The sequence below is a fragment of the Eulemur rufifrons genome, chromosome 7 (assembly GCF_041146395.1).
Source record: "Eulemur rufifrons isolate Redbay chromosome 7, OSU_ERuf_1, whole genome shotgun sequence".
Taxonomy (NCBI): Eukaryota; Metazoa; Chordata; class Mammalia; order Primates; family Lemuridae; genus Eulemur; species Eulemur rufifrons.
The window spans coordinates 116,223,319-116,242,614 of record NC_090989.1 but is presented as its reverse complement, the minus strand read 5'-3'; the positions used below and the strand labels follow the sequence as shown (position 1 = coordinate 116,242,614).

Here is a 19,296-nt window from a genome sequence, read left to right as displayed (position 1 = left end):
TCTCATCCAATAAATCATCAGTGTTTTCTTTCTTGAGTGATAGTATCACATAGTGGCATAGAGCAGAGCTTCTTTAATATGCACACAAATCACCTGGAGATCTTGTTAAAATACAGAGTCATTCAGAAGGCCTGGATTGGGGCCTGATATTGTACATTTCTAGCGAGCTCCCAGGTGACACCTGCGGTGCTGGTTGATGGCGATGGTGCTGGTTGGTGACCCACAGTTTGAGCAGCAAAGGTTTCCTGCAAAGCTCTAGATACAAACTCGCTGTGTGACCTTGAACAAGTTATTTAGCCTCTTTGAGCTTCAGTCTACCTGTAAAATGGAGAAAATAATAGTACTACCTCCAAGAGTTATTGGGAAGAACTAAACAAGGCAATGTATGCAAAGTTCTTAACCCAGAGTGTGGCATGGAGTGTGTGAGAGAAGGCTGCACTCATTGCAGTGGTGGGTGAGGGTGAAAAAATGGGAGCCTTCTCCTGAGTGGGCTTTTCTCTGGAGAGACACTTCAGAGAATCAGGAAAACACATCTTTCAGGCTTAGCCCTCTCTGAGCCCAAAGTCAACCAATTCCACATCTCTAGGTGGAAACACTTGTAGGAAATGAATACAGTCTTGGATGGGCTGAGCAGCAAGAGGTGCAGAGGTCTGCATTTGCATACGGGGTGGACAAGGACAGCTGCTGAACTCTCCATCCCACAGTGCATTCTGCAGGCCATCGGTGGGTGTTCCAGGAAGATGATCCCTTACCATAGACCTTGTGGAGGCTTGCTCAGGCTTAGGCACACAGGAGCCACTGAGTAGAGGTGGTATCTGGTTATATTGTGTGTGGCCAGCGCAGCACTTTTAAATGTCTTTCAGTGGATGAGATTTTTGTTTACTTATCTAACGTGGTCTTGCATTACACATATCATGAAACACTCTTCAAAATACTGAAGGAATTCAGAAATCAGAATACAGTGTGCCTGGCATCAGTGAAGGATTTGGAGGTGGGGGTAGGGGGCAGTGGAGTGGAGCGTGGAGCTGGCCAAATGGCAGGGAGATGGAGAAGAGAGAGCAGAGCTGACATGGGATACACAGAGGGAGTCTAGCACAAAAAGAGAGCCATGAGGAAGTCAGTTTGTGTGGAGAAGCAAGGATTATGGGTGGAGCAAGATGGTTGCATTGGTTTCCCATTGCTACTGTACAAGACACCACACATCTGAAGGCTTCACACAACACAAATTTATTAACTTACAGTTTTGGAAGTCAGATGTCTGAAATGGGTCTCAGGGGCTAAAATCAAGGTATTGGAAGGGCTGTGTTTCTCTTGGAGGCTCTAGGGGAGCTTCTGCTTCCTCGCCCTTTCTGGTTTATTGAGCCTGTTTGCATTCCTTGTCACGGCCTCGCCCATCTTTAAAGTCAGTGACAGCATCACTCAGCTCCTGCTTCCACCCTCACATCACCTCTGACCCTTCTGCCCTCCTCTTTCACTTGTGAGGACACTTGTGAGGACACTTGTGAGGACACGGGCCCACCTGGAAGGTCCAGGATAATCTCCCCTTCTCAAGATCCTTCACTTAATCACTCCTGAAAAGTCCCTTTGCTATTTAAGTATAGTCACGCACCATCTAATGATGTTTCTGTCAACAATGGCCTACATATAGATGGTCCCATGTGATTATAATACTATTATCAGTATTGTACCATTTTATGTTCACATGTGTTTAGATACATAAATACTAATCACTGTGTTATAATCACCTACAGCGTTCAGTACAGTGGCATGCTGTACAGGTTTGTAGCCCAGGAGCAATAGCTATACCATATATAGCCTAGGTGTGTAGTGGGCTCTACCATCTGGGTTTGTGTAGTGCACCCTATGATGTTCGCACAACAAAATCGCCTGACAACGCCTGTCTCAGAATGTATCCCCATCATTAATCAATGCATGGCTATAACATGTTCACTGGTTTCAAGGATTAAGATGTGGACCTCTTTGAGGCCCATTATTCTGACTACACAAGGGGGATGGTTTTCATGTGCCAGTCTCCCCAGGATTGGGACGGAAATGCAAATTATTAAGGAAGTTCCTAAAAACAGAATAAAATTCTTGTCCAAGAGTTTGGGATAGCAGAAAAAAGAACTTTTCATGACTTGACTACATAGGCTAGTTTGTAAGGAGAGTTTCACCCTCACAGGAGGACTGAGGACCCACAGTACATGTGGCATCGTGGTGGGGTCTGCTTCAAACGGGTCCCTGGGGCCGGGCGCGGTGGCTCACGCCTGTAATCCTAGCACTCTGGGAGGCTGAGGCGGGCGGATTGTTTGAGCTCAGGAGTTCGAGACCAGCCTGAGCAAGAGCGAGACCTTGTCTCTACTAAAAATAGAAAGAAATTATATGGACAGCTAAAAATATATAAATATAGAAAAATTAGCCAGGCATGGTGGCGAATGCCTGTAGTCCCAGCTACTCGGGAGGCTGAGGCAGTAGGATTGCTTAAGCCCAGGAGTTTGAGGTTGCTGTGAGCTAGGCTGACACCATGGCACTCTAGCCCAGGCAACAGAGTGAGACTCTGTCTAAAAAAAAAAATCGGGTCCCTGGGAAGAGCCGCAAGAAAGGCAGCCACAGGCAATGAAGACCTTAGAGAACCTGCCATCCTCTGCCTCCCCTTCCTCTCCTCAGTGCTGCCCTTTCCTTACCAGTTAAATCCAGAAACTCCCTTAGGATCTCAGGCATAAGAATCAGTGCCATCTGCATCAGTCTTAAGTCTGAGCATCTCCCTGCTTCTGCCAGATCACTAGAGAGGGAACCCGCGAGGACTTGCAGGGCAGTGCCGAGGCTCCTGGCTACCTCGGCTTCCTCTGAATGGGGCAGGGTGCCCGGTGCATGGCAGGCTCCATGCATGTTTAGTGAACGGATCAATGAATGAGTGAGTGAATAAATGCATGCATGTGGTTTACAGATCTTTTAATGGGAACCTCTACTATTATTACTAACAAGGGAGCCTCCTTGTAAAAGTGGCACTTCCTGAGTACATATACCATCTCACTGACTACTGTTATTATGATATGAGATTCAAGAAACTTTCTTTCTTCATACCAAAAAAAGGTCAATGCCCTACCACCTTGCCACTGCTTTTTCTGTCGTGGTGAGTGATGGCATCAGACCCAGTGCCCACTCTTTGAGTACTTTTATGTCCCTAGCCCTGTTTTAGGGGGCCATAGGGGGACAAGAGAAGGCCAAATCAGAGTCCTGGACTCTGAGACCTTCCCAGTCTTATTCGGAGACGTTCAAAAGTCTGGTTCCTGAACAGTGTAGCTTGGATGGAAGCTGGGACGAATGACCACACTTACTTAATCTCAGTGAATGTGGAGGGCCATTTATATGCACATTTGCTGACAGCCACAGTCAGACTGAAGCTGGGAACCAGCACATGCTTTGCCTGTACTTGGCGCTCAAAGTCTATGCTGAGTGGCTCATCACAACCCGGCATGGAGGTGGACGTACTACCCCATCTTCTCTCCATGCCAGAGAAAGTTGGTGCGGGGCATATTTCTGTGTTTACAGGTTTTGTTTGGGTTTTGTTTTGGTTTGGGAGAGGGAAGAGTATTACGGAATTATAACCAGTTTCCAGAGCATTGTATGAGACCAAAACCCATGTGCGAAGGTTCCGCTTGGCAAATATCCGTAACAGCCTGGGCTTAAGATCTTGGATATCCTAATGGATTTAAAACTGCAACAGTTCCTCAAAGATTTCTACAAATTCTTACAAACTTAACAAATTGCCTTATATAGTTCAAAAGACTGAACTTCTTTGCTGTTGAGTTCCAAGCAGAGGCAACCTGTTCACAAGCTTTCCCTCGAGGCCCCCGTAAAATGCAAATTGACCTCTCCGTGGAAATCACTCTGCAAGGGGAGCAGATGATCCAGATGTGGCTGGAATGGTTTGTCTTTTCTAGAGCAATGATGTGATGCTCATGGCAAGGCCCCACGGACGACCTTGCATTCCAACCAGTGGCTCCAAATTCCAGCAGAGCAGTATCAGTTTGGGAAGCCTGTGTGGTGGAGACTCTGTCCTGGGGCTCCATTTTAAACGCACGCTCTTTCCCCCCGCCGCACCCCCGGAGAGCAGACAGACACACGCCTGCGCAGGCGCGTAGCTGGAAGAGTCTGGCCAGCCGCGGCCCAGAGAGGCTGGTTTACAGAGCCAATGGCTGAGCACATCCCCAGCGAGCTTCGAGACGCAGGATGTGCTTTCTGGCCAGCACATGTTGTATCTGTGGAGGTAAAAATACTTAACCAATTCCATTCAAGATCAGTTCGCTTTTCCAAAGGGGCAGATTTTTTTATTTGAATTATTCAGGGTAACTTTATTGGCCAGGACTATGATATGAGATATGTCAACTAAATTTTAATTATATTTCTCTAAAGATATCCACTGAAACTCTCTCTCTCTCTCTCTCTCTCTCTGTTTAACTTGCAAGGAGGATTCCATCTCTGTTCACTTAAAGACAAGCTGTATATATGGACAGCCAGCCTCAATATTCTGAGTGGCAGAATGAAAAATTAATTTTCTTCAAATACATTACTGAATAGTTAACTGCATCTCAGCAGCCTATTTGTTTAATATGCTAGAGTCCTCCTCAAAAAGCCTACAATTTACTCTCACCTTTGCCAAGAGGTACCTTTCCAACACAGAGGCCTGAGGACAGGAAACAGGAGTTCTGGGCTCCAGCCCTGTCACTCACAGGCTGTTTTACCTTGAACATGTCACTTCAAAGCCACTGCCTCTCGGTGGGAATGCAAAGAGGTGCGGTCCCCAGAGTGTGCATGGAAGCCAGAGGCTGGTGAGATGACCATGCAACATGCATTGCCCTCCCTGGGCAGGGTCTCATTGGGACTCACGCATGTCTGATGACCTGTTCCCTCCTGGCCTCTCCCCACAAGGCTCTCGTCTACTGTCCAAAACTCTGTGTATCTGCCAGGGGCTTCTCAACCCTTTTTCTGGAACAGACAGTGCTGGTGAGTTTGCTAGAATTTTGCGGATTTGGCACAGATACAGCCTCGTCCCCAGGACCATGCTCGAGTTTTCCAAGCTGGGCCCTCCTGTTCCTCTTTCCTAGAGAAGCCATTCCCAGTGTTGCTGGCTTTAAAGTAATCATTTGTTCACTCTCTCATTCAGTTGGTCTGTTACACGCTAATTATTGAGTGGCTATCATATCCCTTGCACTGTACCTTGAAAACTCAGTCTTTTGCGGGGGTGGGCAGAACCCACAGGATGAGACTACAATCACCTCAACCCCCTCCTAAAATGACTCACTTTCAAGACAATTCCTGTTTGGGGGCAAGCAATCTGCTTGGTCTTTGTGTAGTTGATTGTTCAGGGAAGGAACACATCAGGAGAAATATTCCCTTTCCTAATTGTCAAATTTTAGACATGTGCTTCCTGACCTGTTAAAATATTAAATTCAGTCTGTACATGGGCGCTTACAAGGCACAACAGGCAGGCTGTTCTCTGCAGCTCTGAATCTGTGCCCCAGGGCCCTGACAGATGTCAGCTAGTTCAGGAAATTCATGAGAAAAACATCCCCAGATGAATTCTGTGGTGTGTCCTGGAACCTAAACCCAGGGAGGAGGAAGAAAGCTTGGCGGGCTTAAGTGAGCTTTTTTTCTTTAGGAGGTAAGAGGAGTCCTCATGCTCAGGAGAAGAAGCAGGAAGAAATACATGAGCAGAGGCAGGAAAACTTCAGAATGGGGGTGGGAAGGATGGTGGGGGAAGGGGAGAGACTGCGGCATTTGCTGGAAAGTGGGAGGAACTGGCCACTGAATCTTTTTTTTCTTTTTCATTTCAGCATATTATAGGGGTAGAAATGTTTAGGTTACGTATTGACCTTGCCCCACCCGAGTCAGAGCTTCAAGCATGCCCATCCCCCGCACCCATTAGGTGTGAATATACCCATCCCTTCCTCCCCCGACCATCTGCCCAACACCCGATGAATGTTATTGCTATATGTGCACTTAGGTGATGATCAGTTAAAACCAATTTGATGGTGAGTACATGTGGTGCTTATTTTTCCATTCTTGTGATACTTCACTTAGTAGAATGGGTTCCAGCTCCATCCAACATAATACAAGAGTTGCTAGATCACCATTGTTTTCTGTGGCTGAGTAGAACTCCATGGTATACATATACCACGTTTTATTAATCCACTCACGTATTGATGGCCACTTGGGTTGTTTCCACATCTTCGCAATTGTGAATTGTGCTGCTATAAACATTTGAGTGCAGGTGTTGAATTTTTCTGTTTTGTTCACTGTCACAGTCCCAGCACCTGGGAAGTGCCTGGGACATAGTGGGTGCTCAGTGAGTATGTGTTCAATAAATTTCACAGCACGTATCTTCTGGGGTTTTTGTTCCATCTAATATTCATAGGCACCTAACAAGAGACAAAATAAATACGGTCCCCAAATTTTGTAAACAGCCTGCTCAGTCCCCACACTAGCGTATTAAATTCTCTGAGGCAGAGGTACTCAAACTGAGCCAAGCCAGAACCACCGAGGGGCTTGCTGAAGCACAGACTGCCAAGTCCTACTCCTGGAGTTTCGGATTCAGTGGGTTTGGGGTGGGCCAAGGAATCTGCATTTCCAGCAAGTTCCCAGGTGATGCTGATGCCACTGGTCAGGAGCCACACTTTGAGAACCACTGCTCTGAGGAATTCTGCTGAACGAAACCTGTTGAACTGTGTTAAGCGAGGCTTTCCCAAAACACTTTTGACCCTGGACTCCTTTGTTCCCTGGTACATCTTGCAAGATAGTCAGAGTCCCAGTTGGGAAAGGAAGGCTGAAAGAGTCCAAGGTGAAGATTTTCCTGAGTAATAGCAAATGCGGGGCCTCATCTTCCCTGGCAGGGTCCTCCTCTTTGTACCTGCAGGAGACAGAGCACAAGCAATGCAGAACCCTCACTTCACGGACAGTAGAGTCTCTGCCCTAACCTCTGGCTCCCCATCAACACCACTGACCCTGCCTCCACAGGGCTTGGCAGAATTTGCAGACCAGCCTCAAGCTGGGTGAGGGGAGGGGCTTTGAATTATACAAGAGATTGATTAAAAAGGACTTTTTAATATAGATGTTTCTCAACTTATGATGGAGTTACATCCCAATAAGCCCATTGTAAGCTAAAAATATCATAAGTCAAAAATGCATTTAAAATACCTAACCTACCGAGCATCATAGCTTAGCCTAGCTCACCTTACACTGCTCGGAACACTTGCATTACCCTACAGTTGGGCAAATCATCTAACGCAAAGCCTCTTTTATAATAAAGTAGTAAATGTCTCATGTACTTTACTGAATACTACACTGAAAATGAAAAACAAAATGCTTCTATCAGTACTCGAAGTATAGTTTTTATTTATTGATTGATTTTTTTATTGAGGTAAAATATACATATATAATTTACCATCTTTGCCATTTTAAGTACATAGTAGTAAAGTGGTAATAAATACATTTATATTCTTTTGTTCTCCTTCATTCCATTCTCCCCCTTTCCTTACCAGCCTCTGGTAACCACCCATCTTCTCTTTATCTTCATAAGATCTACTTTTTTGTTCCCATATATGAGTGAGAATATGTATATTTGTCTTTCAATGCTTGGCTCATTTCACTTAACATAACGGCCTCGAGTTCCATCCATGTTGTTTCAAATGACAGGATTTCATTCTTTTTATGGCTGAATAATATTCCGTTGTGTACATGCACCACATTTTCTTTATCCATTCATTCTTTGATGGGCACTTAGGTTGATTCCATATATTGGCTATTGTGATTGCTGCAATAAACATGGGAGTGCAGATATTTCTTTGATATATTGTTTTCCTTTTTTTTGGACATATACCCAGTAGTGGGATTGCTAGGCCGTATGGTAGTTCTATTCTTAGTTTTTTGGGACCCTCCGTACTGTGCCCCATAGTGGTTGCACTAATTTATTATACATTCCCACCGACAGTGTCCGAGGGTTCCCCTTCTCTGCATCCTCGACAGCATCTGTTATTGCCTGTCTTTTTGATACTAGCCATTTTAACTGGGGTGAAATGTGTCTCATTGTGATTATGATTTGCATTTCTCTGATAATAAGTGACATTGAACATTTTTTCATATTTCTGTTGGCCATTTGTATGCCTACTTTTGAGAAATGTATGTTCAGATTTTTTGCCCATTTTTAAATAGGAGTATTGATGTACATTTTTTACTGAATGAGTATTGCCTTTGCACCATTGTAAAGTAGAAAAATCATAAGTTGAATCACCATAAGTCTTTACAAGAAAATGGTGACTAGATATGCTAAAAGATCTTCCAGGGGTGTCATCCAGGGGTGGGGAGGGAAATCTCATTGACACTGCTTAAGGGCAGTGGTGAGAAAGAATAAACCAGCTGATTACATAGACAAGAACCATAGCATGGTGCCACGATGCTAGGCACATCATCGGCGCCTAAAAAAGCTATGTTTCCTCTCTCCATGGCTGAATTTAAATCCTGAGTGCTAAGCAATTCTTGATTTACAAGCTCTAAAGCACAAATTGCAAGGGTGGCTTTTCAGGATTGTTTTGGGGATTTGCCCAAATGTTGCTCAACCAAATCTCACATGGGGGTGGTCTCTTTGACACAGGCTACCTTTCATGTGTCCTGCTGCCCTGAGTCAGCAGTCGCTCTTTGACAGGAGGCCCGGTGGGTGCTTTCTGAGCTGTCATAATCACCTTCCACTGAAAACATACTGCACTTCTCCCTGCCAGTTCGGAAGTGCAGGGGACCTCCTGGGAAGATCTTAAATAAATTTGCAAATAAGAGTAGCCTCTTTCCCCTGGCATGAGGTTGATCTTGGCGCTAACCAAAACCTGATCTTTCTAATGTTCCAAAACGGTGGCCTGAGGCCAAAGCGCCCTGCAAGTCTGCAGAGAGAATCTGGTTTGCGTGGTTTCCATCCTTCTGGGAAACAGCTCTCCATTTGATGAAATAAAGTTGAGTTTTAAACTACTCTTCAAATATGTCCTGTGGAGCCCTCTTGTCCATTGTCGTCTGAACTGAACACATGTTCAGTAGAGCATGTTGAAGTAAAGAATGGCTTTCTAGAATGCAAGGCACTAAAAGAGAGTAACACACTCCTTACGCAGCGAACCAGTCCTCCAGAGCCCAGCCTCACTCTGGCCACATACCCTCTTTCAGGGTGTTTCTTGGAATTTCTCATTCTATCATCCATAGAATCCATATCTCTTAACTTTATCAAATTTTTACTTTTGCTAAATAATCTCATCTATCTTCCATTCACTAACTCTTGTCAGCTTTCTCATCTAGGTTTAGCATATTCGTTGATTAACGTTTATTTTGACAGCAATGTCTTTAACTTCTGGGATTTTTATTTGGTTCCTTTTCAAACCTCCTTCCCCTTTCCCTTTCCAATTGCTTCTGTGGTTCCTGTTATGAAAATTTGATCATTTGTGGTGTCTGCTGCTTTTTCTTACACAGGTAAAGGCTTGTTTCTTCTTTGTTTTGTAATTCTTTATTCTGAGCTCATCTGTAGTGGGCATTGTCTAGCATATGCCCTAAGTTGTGGGTACATCTCTATTGAGAGGCTTTGAGTTTGTCTCTGCTAAGGGCCTTAGAGACTTCATAGATGTTTTTTTAAGTGACTTTCTGAGTTCAGAACTTTCATACCATGCGAGCTGTGTGCATTTGGACCTGATGCCCATGCACAGAGGAGGCCTGGGGTCTAAATTCTCAGAGGTGACTTGTTCCGGAGTAGTCGGCTGGATTCCACCCTGCAGCCATAGGTCAGTGGCAGTGTTGTTCCAGGACCTGGGCTTCAGACAGTCCCTCATAGCTGCAGGCTTTATGCAGACATCCCAGCTTGAGTGTGTGCGTGTGTGTGTCTCACACAGAGGACTTCAGTCTCCATTCCTTTCTCCTCCTTGTGGGCTTTGAACCTCCAGCTGATGGGGTGAGCCACAGCCTCTCAGTGGCCACCGGGTTTCAACTCCCAGGTGCATCTTTGCTTTCCTTGTTTACAATACCTAAAGAGTTGTCTCCCTAGCTTTTTAATTTTTGTTTTCTTCTGTTGTTATTGTTGTTGTTATATTGTATCCAGCATCTCAATATATTTGGAAAAGGAAAGTGGTCCCCTATCCGATCAGGCTGAATATATGTGCTAAACATTGTAAGTTCCTTAGCTCAATTCACCCAACAAGCCTATGAATAGATACTATTATTATCCTCACTTCACAGATGAGGTGGCCAAGAATTAGAAAATTTCAGTTGTTTTCCCAAAGTCCCATGATTCCCCAGAATTCCATGAAGCAGCTATGATACCCAACCCAGTACCCACAGACTGGGCCTGCTCCAACTCCCTCCTGCACCCTCCTTTTGCTGCCCTAACCCGCTCATTCTGCGGCTACCTCAAGCCCCAGGGCCGCTGGTCATTAACAGGCTGCTCACTCCATTTGGCCACACTCACACCAAAGCTGTCTCCCCACTCCCCTGCTACAAATGTTCCTCTCCCGCTGCTCAAATCCTTTCCACCTTGCAAAAGCCTGTCCCAGACACACTTTCTCAGTCAGTCTCCCGTCCATCTCTTTCCCCTCTCTGGCATATATTGTAAGTGCTGAGGAGGAGTGAGGGTACAGAGCAGAGAGTGGATAAGCATCACCAGAAACTGGCAGTAAAGTGACCGGAGGGAGGGAAAGAGTCCAAAGCCATGCTCGGTGTTCTGGCTGGGCTGACAGATGGCACGAAGGAGTGTTTACTGAGACAAGGATCACAGGGGAGGCAGCAGGTCAGGCTGTAGCATGGGAGATGTTGAGCTCAGTTTGGAAGAACGAGTTTGAAATGCCTGTAGAACATCCAAGTGGGGCCATTTGGAGACAATCCGGTGTGCGAGTCCACCACTCAGAGGAAAAGGCTCTGCTCAAGATCCTGATGTGGCTATACGTGCAGCTCAGATCCTAGATGTGTGTGTAATGAAAACACCAGAGGCCAAGTGTGGAAGCCCACAGTCGTATGTGTGTTACTTGTCTCTAACTCCCAATAAGATCATGAGTTCCTTGAGATAAAGAATCATGTCATTTCTTTCTCTTAATTTTCTAATAGTGCCTAGGATAGAACTGGGCCTCCTATTTCATAGGGTTGCAGCAAGGATTAAATAGTATAAGGGGGAATATGAAAAGCTGCTTCAAAATGGAAAAGCGCATTCCAAGATTGTTGTTATGACTACCATCCCCTCCTCCCACCCAGAAACCTCCAGACCTCCTGTTGCCTACAGAATAAAAGCAATCCAAGGCCTCAGTCCTCAGTCAAAAATCTGTTCTTGCAGCCTTACCTCACACTCCTCACCTTGCCCAAATGCAGCTTGACCCTCCAACCTCAGTGTCTTTGCTCCTTCCCATCCTGCCAGTGCATCAGACACCTCATCTTCCTCCACGGAGTGGACAGGGCACCTTGCACAAATCTATGCTGGGCATGAATCCCAACCAGTCATAAGCCTTTCTGTCAATTCCATGACTAGACTATAAGCTTCATAAAGGCAGGTGCTTTTTTTTGTTCACAAAGTAGGATGTGCGTTTAGTAAATATGTGCAGGAGTGAATGAATGAGTGAATGTGTGAATCCCCATACGCCCCAAACCTAGTACCTTTGACAATATGAAAGACAGATGAATAAACAAAGGAGTAAGGGATTTCGGCTTCATTTGCTTGGAATTTATTACTCATCATCTATTCCTAATGAAATATTAATAGTCCTTCAATTATCCACCCTAAATTCCACCTTCTCCAAGCTGGAAGGAATCTCTCCATTCCCTGGGTGAGGAGATTTACTGAAAACACTTCCAATATGAAGTTTATATGCACATTTGGATCATCCTGTGAGCAGCTACACAGAGAACCTCTCACCTGATTTTCTCCTCCTTATCTTGTGGGAGGCTTGCTTGCCCCCTGAGTCTCCCTGGAATGCCAGCCTACCCCTAACTCAGATCTCCTTTGGTGGGTCCCTGCTACCCCTTCCTGATCATCTGTCCCTGGGTTTCTGGTCTCTGATTCACTCATCAGCTAAGCAGCAGCTGCAGCTCTTCCCCTTGGGAACACACTTGCAGGTGGGCAGAGATGGAAGTGTCTGGTCTAGGTGAAGCCTTGGGCATTCTCTCAGCCATGGTGTCAGACAGGCTTGAGGCCGGTAGGTTTTACCAGTGATTCACGAACAGTCAAGAGTTAAAGTTTTTCTCTTCCCCCAGGAAAGGTCACTTTGCCTAATTTCCTTCTTTCTTGGTTGAACTATACATTGACACATTTATTTTTGCTGCCTCCTGGCTCGATCATTTTTCAATTACAGTTTGTCCCTGCAGTTCTGGCAGAGGGTCAATGTGGGTCTCTTCCTGATCGTAGATCCACATTTATGAAACACTAATTAGGTATCTCCTTTAGTGGCTGTCATAGATTACTTGGTGGGAGAAGCCTGCGGGCATATGCCTAAGATGAGCTAAAAGATTGTTCAGATGCCCAGTTAGCAGCTCAGTGGGGCAGCTCCCAACCATTCCTACCTCTGACTCTTGGCTCAGGCTGTTTCCCACACCCAGAGTGCCCTCCCTTTTGATCTTGCAGAATACAAATCTGGCCATCTTGTGTAAGCCATATTAAAATGTGACAGAATATGTATCTCCTTTCAAATTACCAGGATTTTACTTTTATCTTTTAGTCCTTAGTGTAGCACGGGTACAATGCATGAGTACCCTCACTCTCTGAGGGTAGGATTATAAATAGGTTCAAACTTTTGCAGAAAAAAAAGATGTATGCAATGTATCAGGAGCCTTAAAAACACCTCCAAATCTTTGACCAAGTAGTTCTATTTCCAGAAATCTTTCCTAATGTTATAATCAGATATGCAAACAATTATTTATGCACAATAAATTCATTATAACATTATTTATAATAGCTGGTCCATAATTAATATCTGGAAATAGTTAAGTATATTATAGTATACCCATATTATACAGTCATTTAAAATGAAATTTGTGAAAACATTTTTTAAATACTGCTATTAAGTGAAGTATGCACACTTTCAAATTGTTATGCAGTGTGATCCAAATAGATCTTCCCCAGCTGCTGTTTCAAGGATGTTTATAGGAATGCTACAAATAGAAAAGTTCCATTTTTTAGTAAGGTTGAAAAGTTATTACAGTTTGAGGCTGCTGGGAGCTTTGGATATGCTAATGAAAGTGGGAAATCCCCCACAAAAAACGAGGCTCAGCTCAGCGTACAGCATCACTATTTCTACGCAGGGCATCACAGCGCTCCTGCTCTGTGGAGCACACTACGGAAGGGCTGGCGGAAATCACCTAGGAAAAAATTGTCATATTGAGAAGGGTTACTGCCGCTGTTGAGTTATGTAATTATTTTACTCCTTCCTTAGAATTTTTTTGGATGGTCCTACAAGAATGCTAAGTGTTATGAAAGAAAGCCAGAGGATTATTCTCCATCCAGCCTTGGCAGACATGGAGTGATGTAGAGTCAGCTGAAGCCTGAGGATTCAACATGCCAGTCATGCAGGGAGGATGGGCGCTGTGAGGCGGGTGGTGGACGCCAGGATGGGGGAGCCCTGGAGTACTGCCTGGTTGGCTGTTGGTGCTCTGCCTGTGTTCCGCAGGGCATGGGGAGTGGTCAGGGTCCCCACACTGCCACCACTTCTCCCCACCCTCGGCCTGGCCAGAGTTTCCAGATGCCTCTGGGAATATCCCAAGGATGTGAACCATATTCCATTTTACCTCTGCTGCCTGGCTGTCTGTGATCGCAAACCCCAAGTTCAGGGCGCTTTGGCCTCCTTGGATTGGGCGCTTCATTCAAATAGTTCCATCTCCTCCATCAGCCCTGGACTCTGTCTTTAGATCTGCCTTTGTGTCACCCCCACACCCCAGGGTCACCCCACCCCAGACACAGGCCTAGCCCGAGAGCCCTGCACCCCAGGGTCTGGTCCAGGGCATCAAGCAGGAGGGGAGTGTAAACTAGATCAGGGCCTCTCACTGAGAGTAACAGGACTTTGGAGAGATCTGCCTGGACCCCTCCTGCTTACCTTCCAAAGTTCCCTAAAATATTCATCAGGCTTTATCAGGCTAATGGGCTTCAAAAGGAGCAATTTTCTGAGACATGAGATAGGACAATATAAGAAGAACATTAAGGCAAAAATTCTTATTTCAAAATGAAAGGAGAAAGATCATTTAGCATCCCTGTTGGTGTTATCTATTCATGAGAAACAGCACATTTAATCCAGAGTGAGATGTGGAGAGGGCTTTGATGCCCTCACCTTGGGGTCACCTTCATGCAGAACTCATCTGTCTCCCCTGCCACAGATGGCAGGGTCGATGGAGACAAGAGGATGCAGATGAGAGGCCTTTCAGAGGTGGACGCCACAGGGTGCAGAGGGATTAGAGGGAGAGGGGGTGTGAAGGAGAGAGTTCACTGACTCCCAGGGCACTTGCATAGGGATCAGAGGGAGGGCGGGACCCTTCTTCAGTCTCACCACCTTTCCTGCTTCCCGTCTCTCTTCCCAAGACATGCCAGTCTTGGTTTTTATTTTGAATCTTTTTTCCATGTGTGTTGAGTTCCTTGAGGTCAGAAATTGTGACTCCACCCTGACCCCCCAACATCTCTATCAATCCATTAAGGTTAGGTTTTGGGTTCCAGCCCTGAGACCAGGAGTCTTGGGTGCAAAAAGGTTGTGAGAAGACATGTGTATTACAGTGCTAGGCACTGAGTCCAGACCAGTAGGACCCATTGTAGTTCTTCTCTGCTTCTCCAGGTGCAAAAAGGTCGGGCTGAATAATGTGCCATAGTCAAATGTCTGCCCGATAACTGGATTCTTGGGTGTTCCTCTTCCCTACGGTTGGCCCCTGTATGTTTGACAATGAACTTCTATAACCTCAGTGTATGTCAACCATTATGTTCCTTGACTTCTTTGCAATAAAAATTGTTGACCCAAAAATATCTTCTCCCTTTTCCATAATTAGAATAAAAGCCTGTTTGATGTTGCAGTGCATATTTTAAGTATTGCTTCTTCCTTTTTATTAGATTTGTGACAAAGAGTGGCATTACTATGTCATCAATGTGGAGTTCCCTGTGGTTACCTTATACATGGATGGAGCAACATATGAACCATACCTGGTGACCAACGATTGGCCTATTCATCCATCTCACATAGCCATGCAACTTACAGTCGGCGCTTGTTGGCAAGGTAATCCTAACTGGAACCCTTCTCTCTAACCTGTTTGTGAACAGTCGATGAAAGATACTGATAGAGAAGAAGGAAAAGCAAGTAGTGTGAGAATTAGCCAGAAAAATTTACTATCTCTTATTAATAAGACAGGACTTATGAGTATTAATCCACACACTAACCCTGTGTAGTAATAAGCACCTGGCTTGAGAACAGATTTTGATTTTAGATCAACATGAGCAGTTTCATGGTTACCTCTGAATTGCTAATGTCTTTTATTGTTCTGAAATCTTACCCAGTTTCAAACTGGGGCTGTACAGAGAAAAAGTTGAATGTAAAAGCTTGTATCAAAATTGCCAGTTGGAGACAGGGCACAATGGCTCATGCCTGTGATCCCCACCACTTTGGGAGGCTGAGGCAAGAGGATCGCTTGAGGCCGGGAGTTCAAGTCCAGCCTGGGCAACATAGTAAGACCCTGTCTCTACAAAAATATTTAAAAATTAGCCGGGTGTTGTGGTGCCTGCCTATAGTCCTAGAGATTTGTTATTGGTGCTTTTTATTTTACCTTTTTAACAAAATTTCAAAATATTAAGGGGGTACAAATGTTTTTGTTACATGGCTTGAGTCAGGATTATAAGTGTGCCCATCACCCAAACAGTGTTCATTGTACCCGTTAGGTAGGTTTTTGCTGCTCCCCTCCCCACCTCCTCTTGATTTCCAATGACTTTTACTTCCCTCTGTGCACGTGTGTGCCCATCAGTTAGTTCCAGTTTATCCGAGAGTACATGTGGTGTTTGTTTTGCCATTCTTGAGATACGTCACTTAGGATAATGGTCTCCAATTCCTTCCAAATCACTGCAAAATGGCATTCTTCATCCTTTTTTATGGCTGAATGTACATATACCACATTTTGCTAATCCACTCATGAATTGATGGGCACTTGGGTTGATTCCACATCTTTGCAATTGTGAATTATACTGCAATAAACATTCGAGAGCAGGTGTCTTTTTGATAAAATGACTTCTTTTTCTTTGGGTAGAAACCCAGTGGTGGGATTGCTGGATTGAATGGTAGGTCTATTTTTAGTTCTTTGAGAAATCTCCATACTGTTTTCCATAGAGGTTGTGCTAATTTGCAGTACCACCAACAGTGTATAAGCATTCCTTTCTCTTTGCATCCATGCCAGTATCTATTGTTTTTAGACTTTTTTTATAAAAGCCATTCTTACAGTACTAAGGTGATATCTCATTGTGGTTTTAATTTGCATTTCCCTGATAATTAACGATGTTGAGGATTTTTTCACGTTTATTGGCCATTTTTCTATGCTCATGGATTGGTAGAATCAACATTGTTAAAATGTCCATACTGCCCAAAGTGATTTACAGATTCAGTGAAATCCCCATCAAAATACCACCGTTATATTTCACAGATCTATAAAAAAATGATTCTATGCTTTGTTTGGAACCAGGAAAAAAAAGCCTGTATAGCCAAAGCAATCTTAAGCAAAAAGAATAAATCTGGAGGCATCCCATTACCAGACTTCAAACTATAATATAGGTCTATTGTAACCAAAACATGGTATTGGCATGTAACCAAAGCATGGTATTGGCATGAAAATAGAGACATAGACCAATGGAACAGAACAGAAAACCCAGATATAAAACCATCTACATACAACCAACTGATCTTTGACAAAGCAGACAACGATATACACTGGGGAAAGAAGCCCTATTCAATAAATGGTGCTGAGAAAATTGGATAGCCACAAGCAGAAGAATGAAACAAGACCCCTGTCTCTCACCACTCACAAAAATTAATTAAAGATGGATAAAAGACTTACATGTAAGGCATGAAACCATAAAAATTCTAGAAGAAAATGTAGGGAAAACTCTTCTAGATATCAGCCTAGGCAAAGAATTTACAACTAAGACCACAATGGCAATTACTGCAACAACAAAAATAAATAAATGGGACTTGATTAAATTAAAAATCTTCTGCACATTTAAGGAAATAATCAACAGAGCAAACAGACAATCTACAGAATGGGAGAAAATATTCACAAACTGTACATCCAATAAAGGGCTAATATCCAGAATCTACAAAGAACCCAAACAAATCAGCAAGAAAAAAACAAATAACTCCATTAAAAAGTGGGCAAAAGACATGAACAGTAATAACTATTTGGAAGGCTAAAGCGGGAGGATTGCTTGAGACCAGGAGTTCAAGGCTGTAGTAAGCTATGATCATGCCACTGCACTTCAGACTGGGCAACAGAGTATGATCCAGTATCAAAAAAAAAAAAAAAATGCCAGTTGGTTCTGATGAGTGCTAGGTTAGTCAGCAACCAACGATCTCCCTTTATCCCCACACAAGTTGCTAAAGCCCCCAGCCCTCTGTTCAGGAAACTCATAAGTGCACAAGGCCATGGAAGGCAGATAGTCCACAGGTCATGAGGCTCCAGGAAGCCACTCTCAAGGGCAGCTGAGCCCTAGGCCCCTTCCCTGGTCTCTAAGGACGGAGACCCTTTGTTGCCTTCCCACTCGAAGGTCTCTGATTCCCTCCTTACTTCCTGTGCTGCTGCCTCTCTCCTAATCTCCAAACCCAGGCTAATCTCTTTGGATGCAGAAAACCCATTTCTCTAATCATGTGTGTAACTTTTCTGTCTCTTGCAATTTATTGGCCAAACAAGTCATATGGCCACACCTAACTCCAACAGGGAGGAAAGTGAAATCTACAATATATCTGAAAGAAAAACTGAATGTATTTTATTAACAACATTAATGAACACCTCAGTCTGTCCACCTGGTCAAAAGATATTTATTTGACTCTCCTTCCCACGTGAAAAATATGTCCACCCTTTCCCAAGTGAGATAAACCCAAAGTCTGCTTGTTACTGGCTCCAGGTGCCATGTCCAAGCTCTCAGAGTGATTCCTGGTGATCTTCTCATCAGGGTGAGGTGCACAGGAGGCTGTACAGCAGACCTTGATCTGGAGCCCTATCCACTGATAGGACAAGTTACCTGCCACCACTGCAACCACATGCCTTTTCCCCCAACACACAAAGATGCACGCACACATGTACACGCACACATGTGTACACACACAATATACAACAGTGGAAGGAGACAGAAAAGCCACATACAAAACAATAAAACAAAATTTTCCACTAGTAAAAAGGGAGAATTAAAGAAATAAGGTAGTCTTTGATCCGTAGCACATCTGAAATCCTTTTGGAAGATGTTGTAAGGACATCTGGATGTCCTGGATGTAAGGATGTCGTAAATATCCTCTGTGGCCCTTGAGTCCATTCTCTGGGAGTTGTTTCCTTCCCCAGTAACCTTCTAGGCCACATTTTTAGAAGGCATTGTCACTCCATAAATAGCAGCTCTACTATTGTATCTGATTACAATTTACTTAAAAGTCTTAACACAAAAAATGGTTTCAAACATGAAACCCAAGTATACAGTTATTTTAAAAGAATGTGTTAGAAATAATAATGACTAGAGTGTTTTCCAAGTATTTTTGGTCCTCTTTCCAGATGAATGCCAGAAATGACCTTCCTTGAAGTTAAGTGTGGTAATGTGACTTGCTTTGGCCAACTACATGTGAGCAGAAGTGTCTTATGTCATTTCCTGGTGGAAACGTTCAGAGCCAGTGTTGAAAGAAGGCCCTTTACACACATGGGGGTGTTTACAGTCCTCTGAGAAAGTGTTATTAGTCATAATTTGTAGATAAGGAAACAGAGGCTCTGAGAGGTGAAGTAGTTTACTCAAAGTCACTCAGTTGAGTATGCCCAACCCCAAGCCTCCAAAGCCTGCATTCTTTCCACAGGGCTCACTGCTGTTCCTTGTTGACCATTTTGCTGATGTAATTATGTTTGGGAAAAGGCAGGAGCTGATGTGCATTGATACAAATGCTACAAAACTTTTATCTTCTCAGACATTTGACACAGGAACTCTGCATTCCCCTTACTAATATCTTACTGTATACAACCTTAAATGACTCACCAAGGAACAATGAAAATGAGTTTGGACTTTGGAGTACAAAAAAAGTGAGTTGGAATCAAATC

At 44.1% G+C, this 19,296-nt stretch overlaps 1 protein-coding gene across 1 annotated transcript in view; it reads left to right on the top strand.

Annotated features, from left to right (window-relative positions):
* CLSTN2 (calsyntenin 2) overlaps nucleotides 1-19,296 on the top strand; it is a 359,457-nt gene that overhangs the window by 312,126 nt on the left and 28,035 nt on the right. Inside the window, exon 9 of the mRNA XM_069472011.1 lies at nucleotides 15,086-15,248. Within this exon, the coding sequence (XP_069328112.1) occupies nucleotides 15,086-15,248 (163 nt within the window). The remainder of the gene's footprint in view (nucleotides 1-15,085; nucleotides 15,249-19,296) is intronic.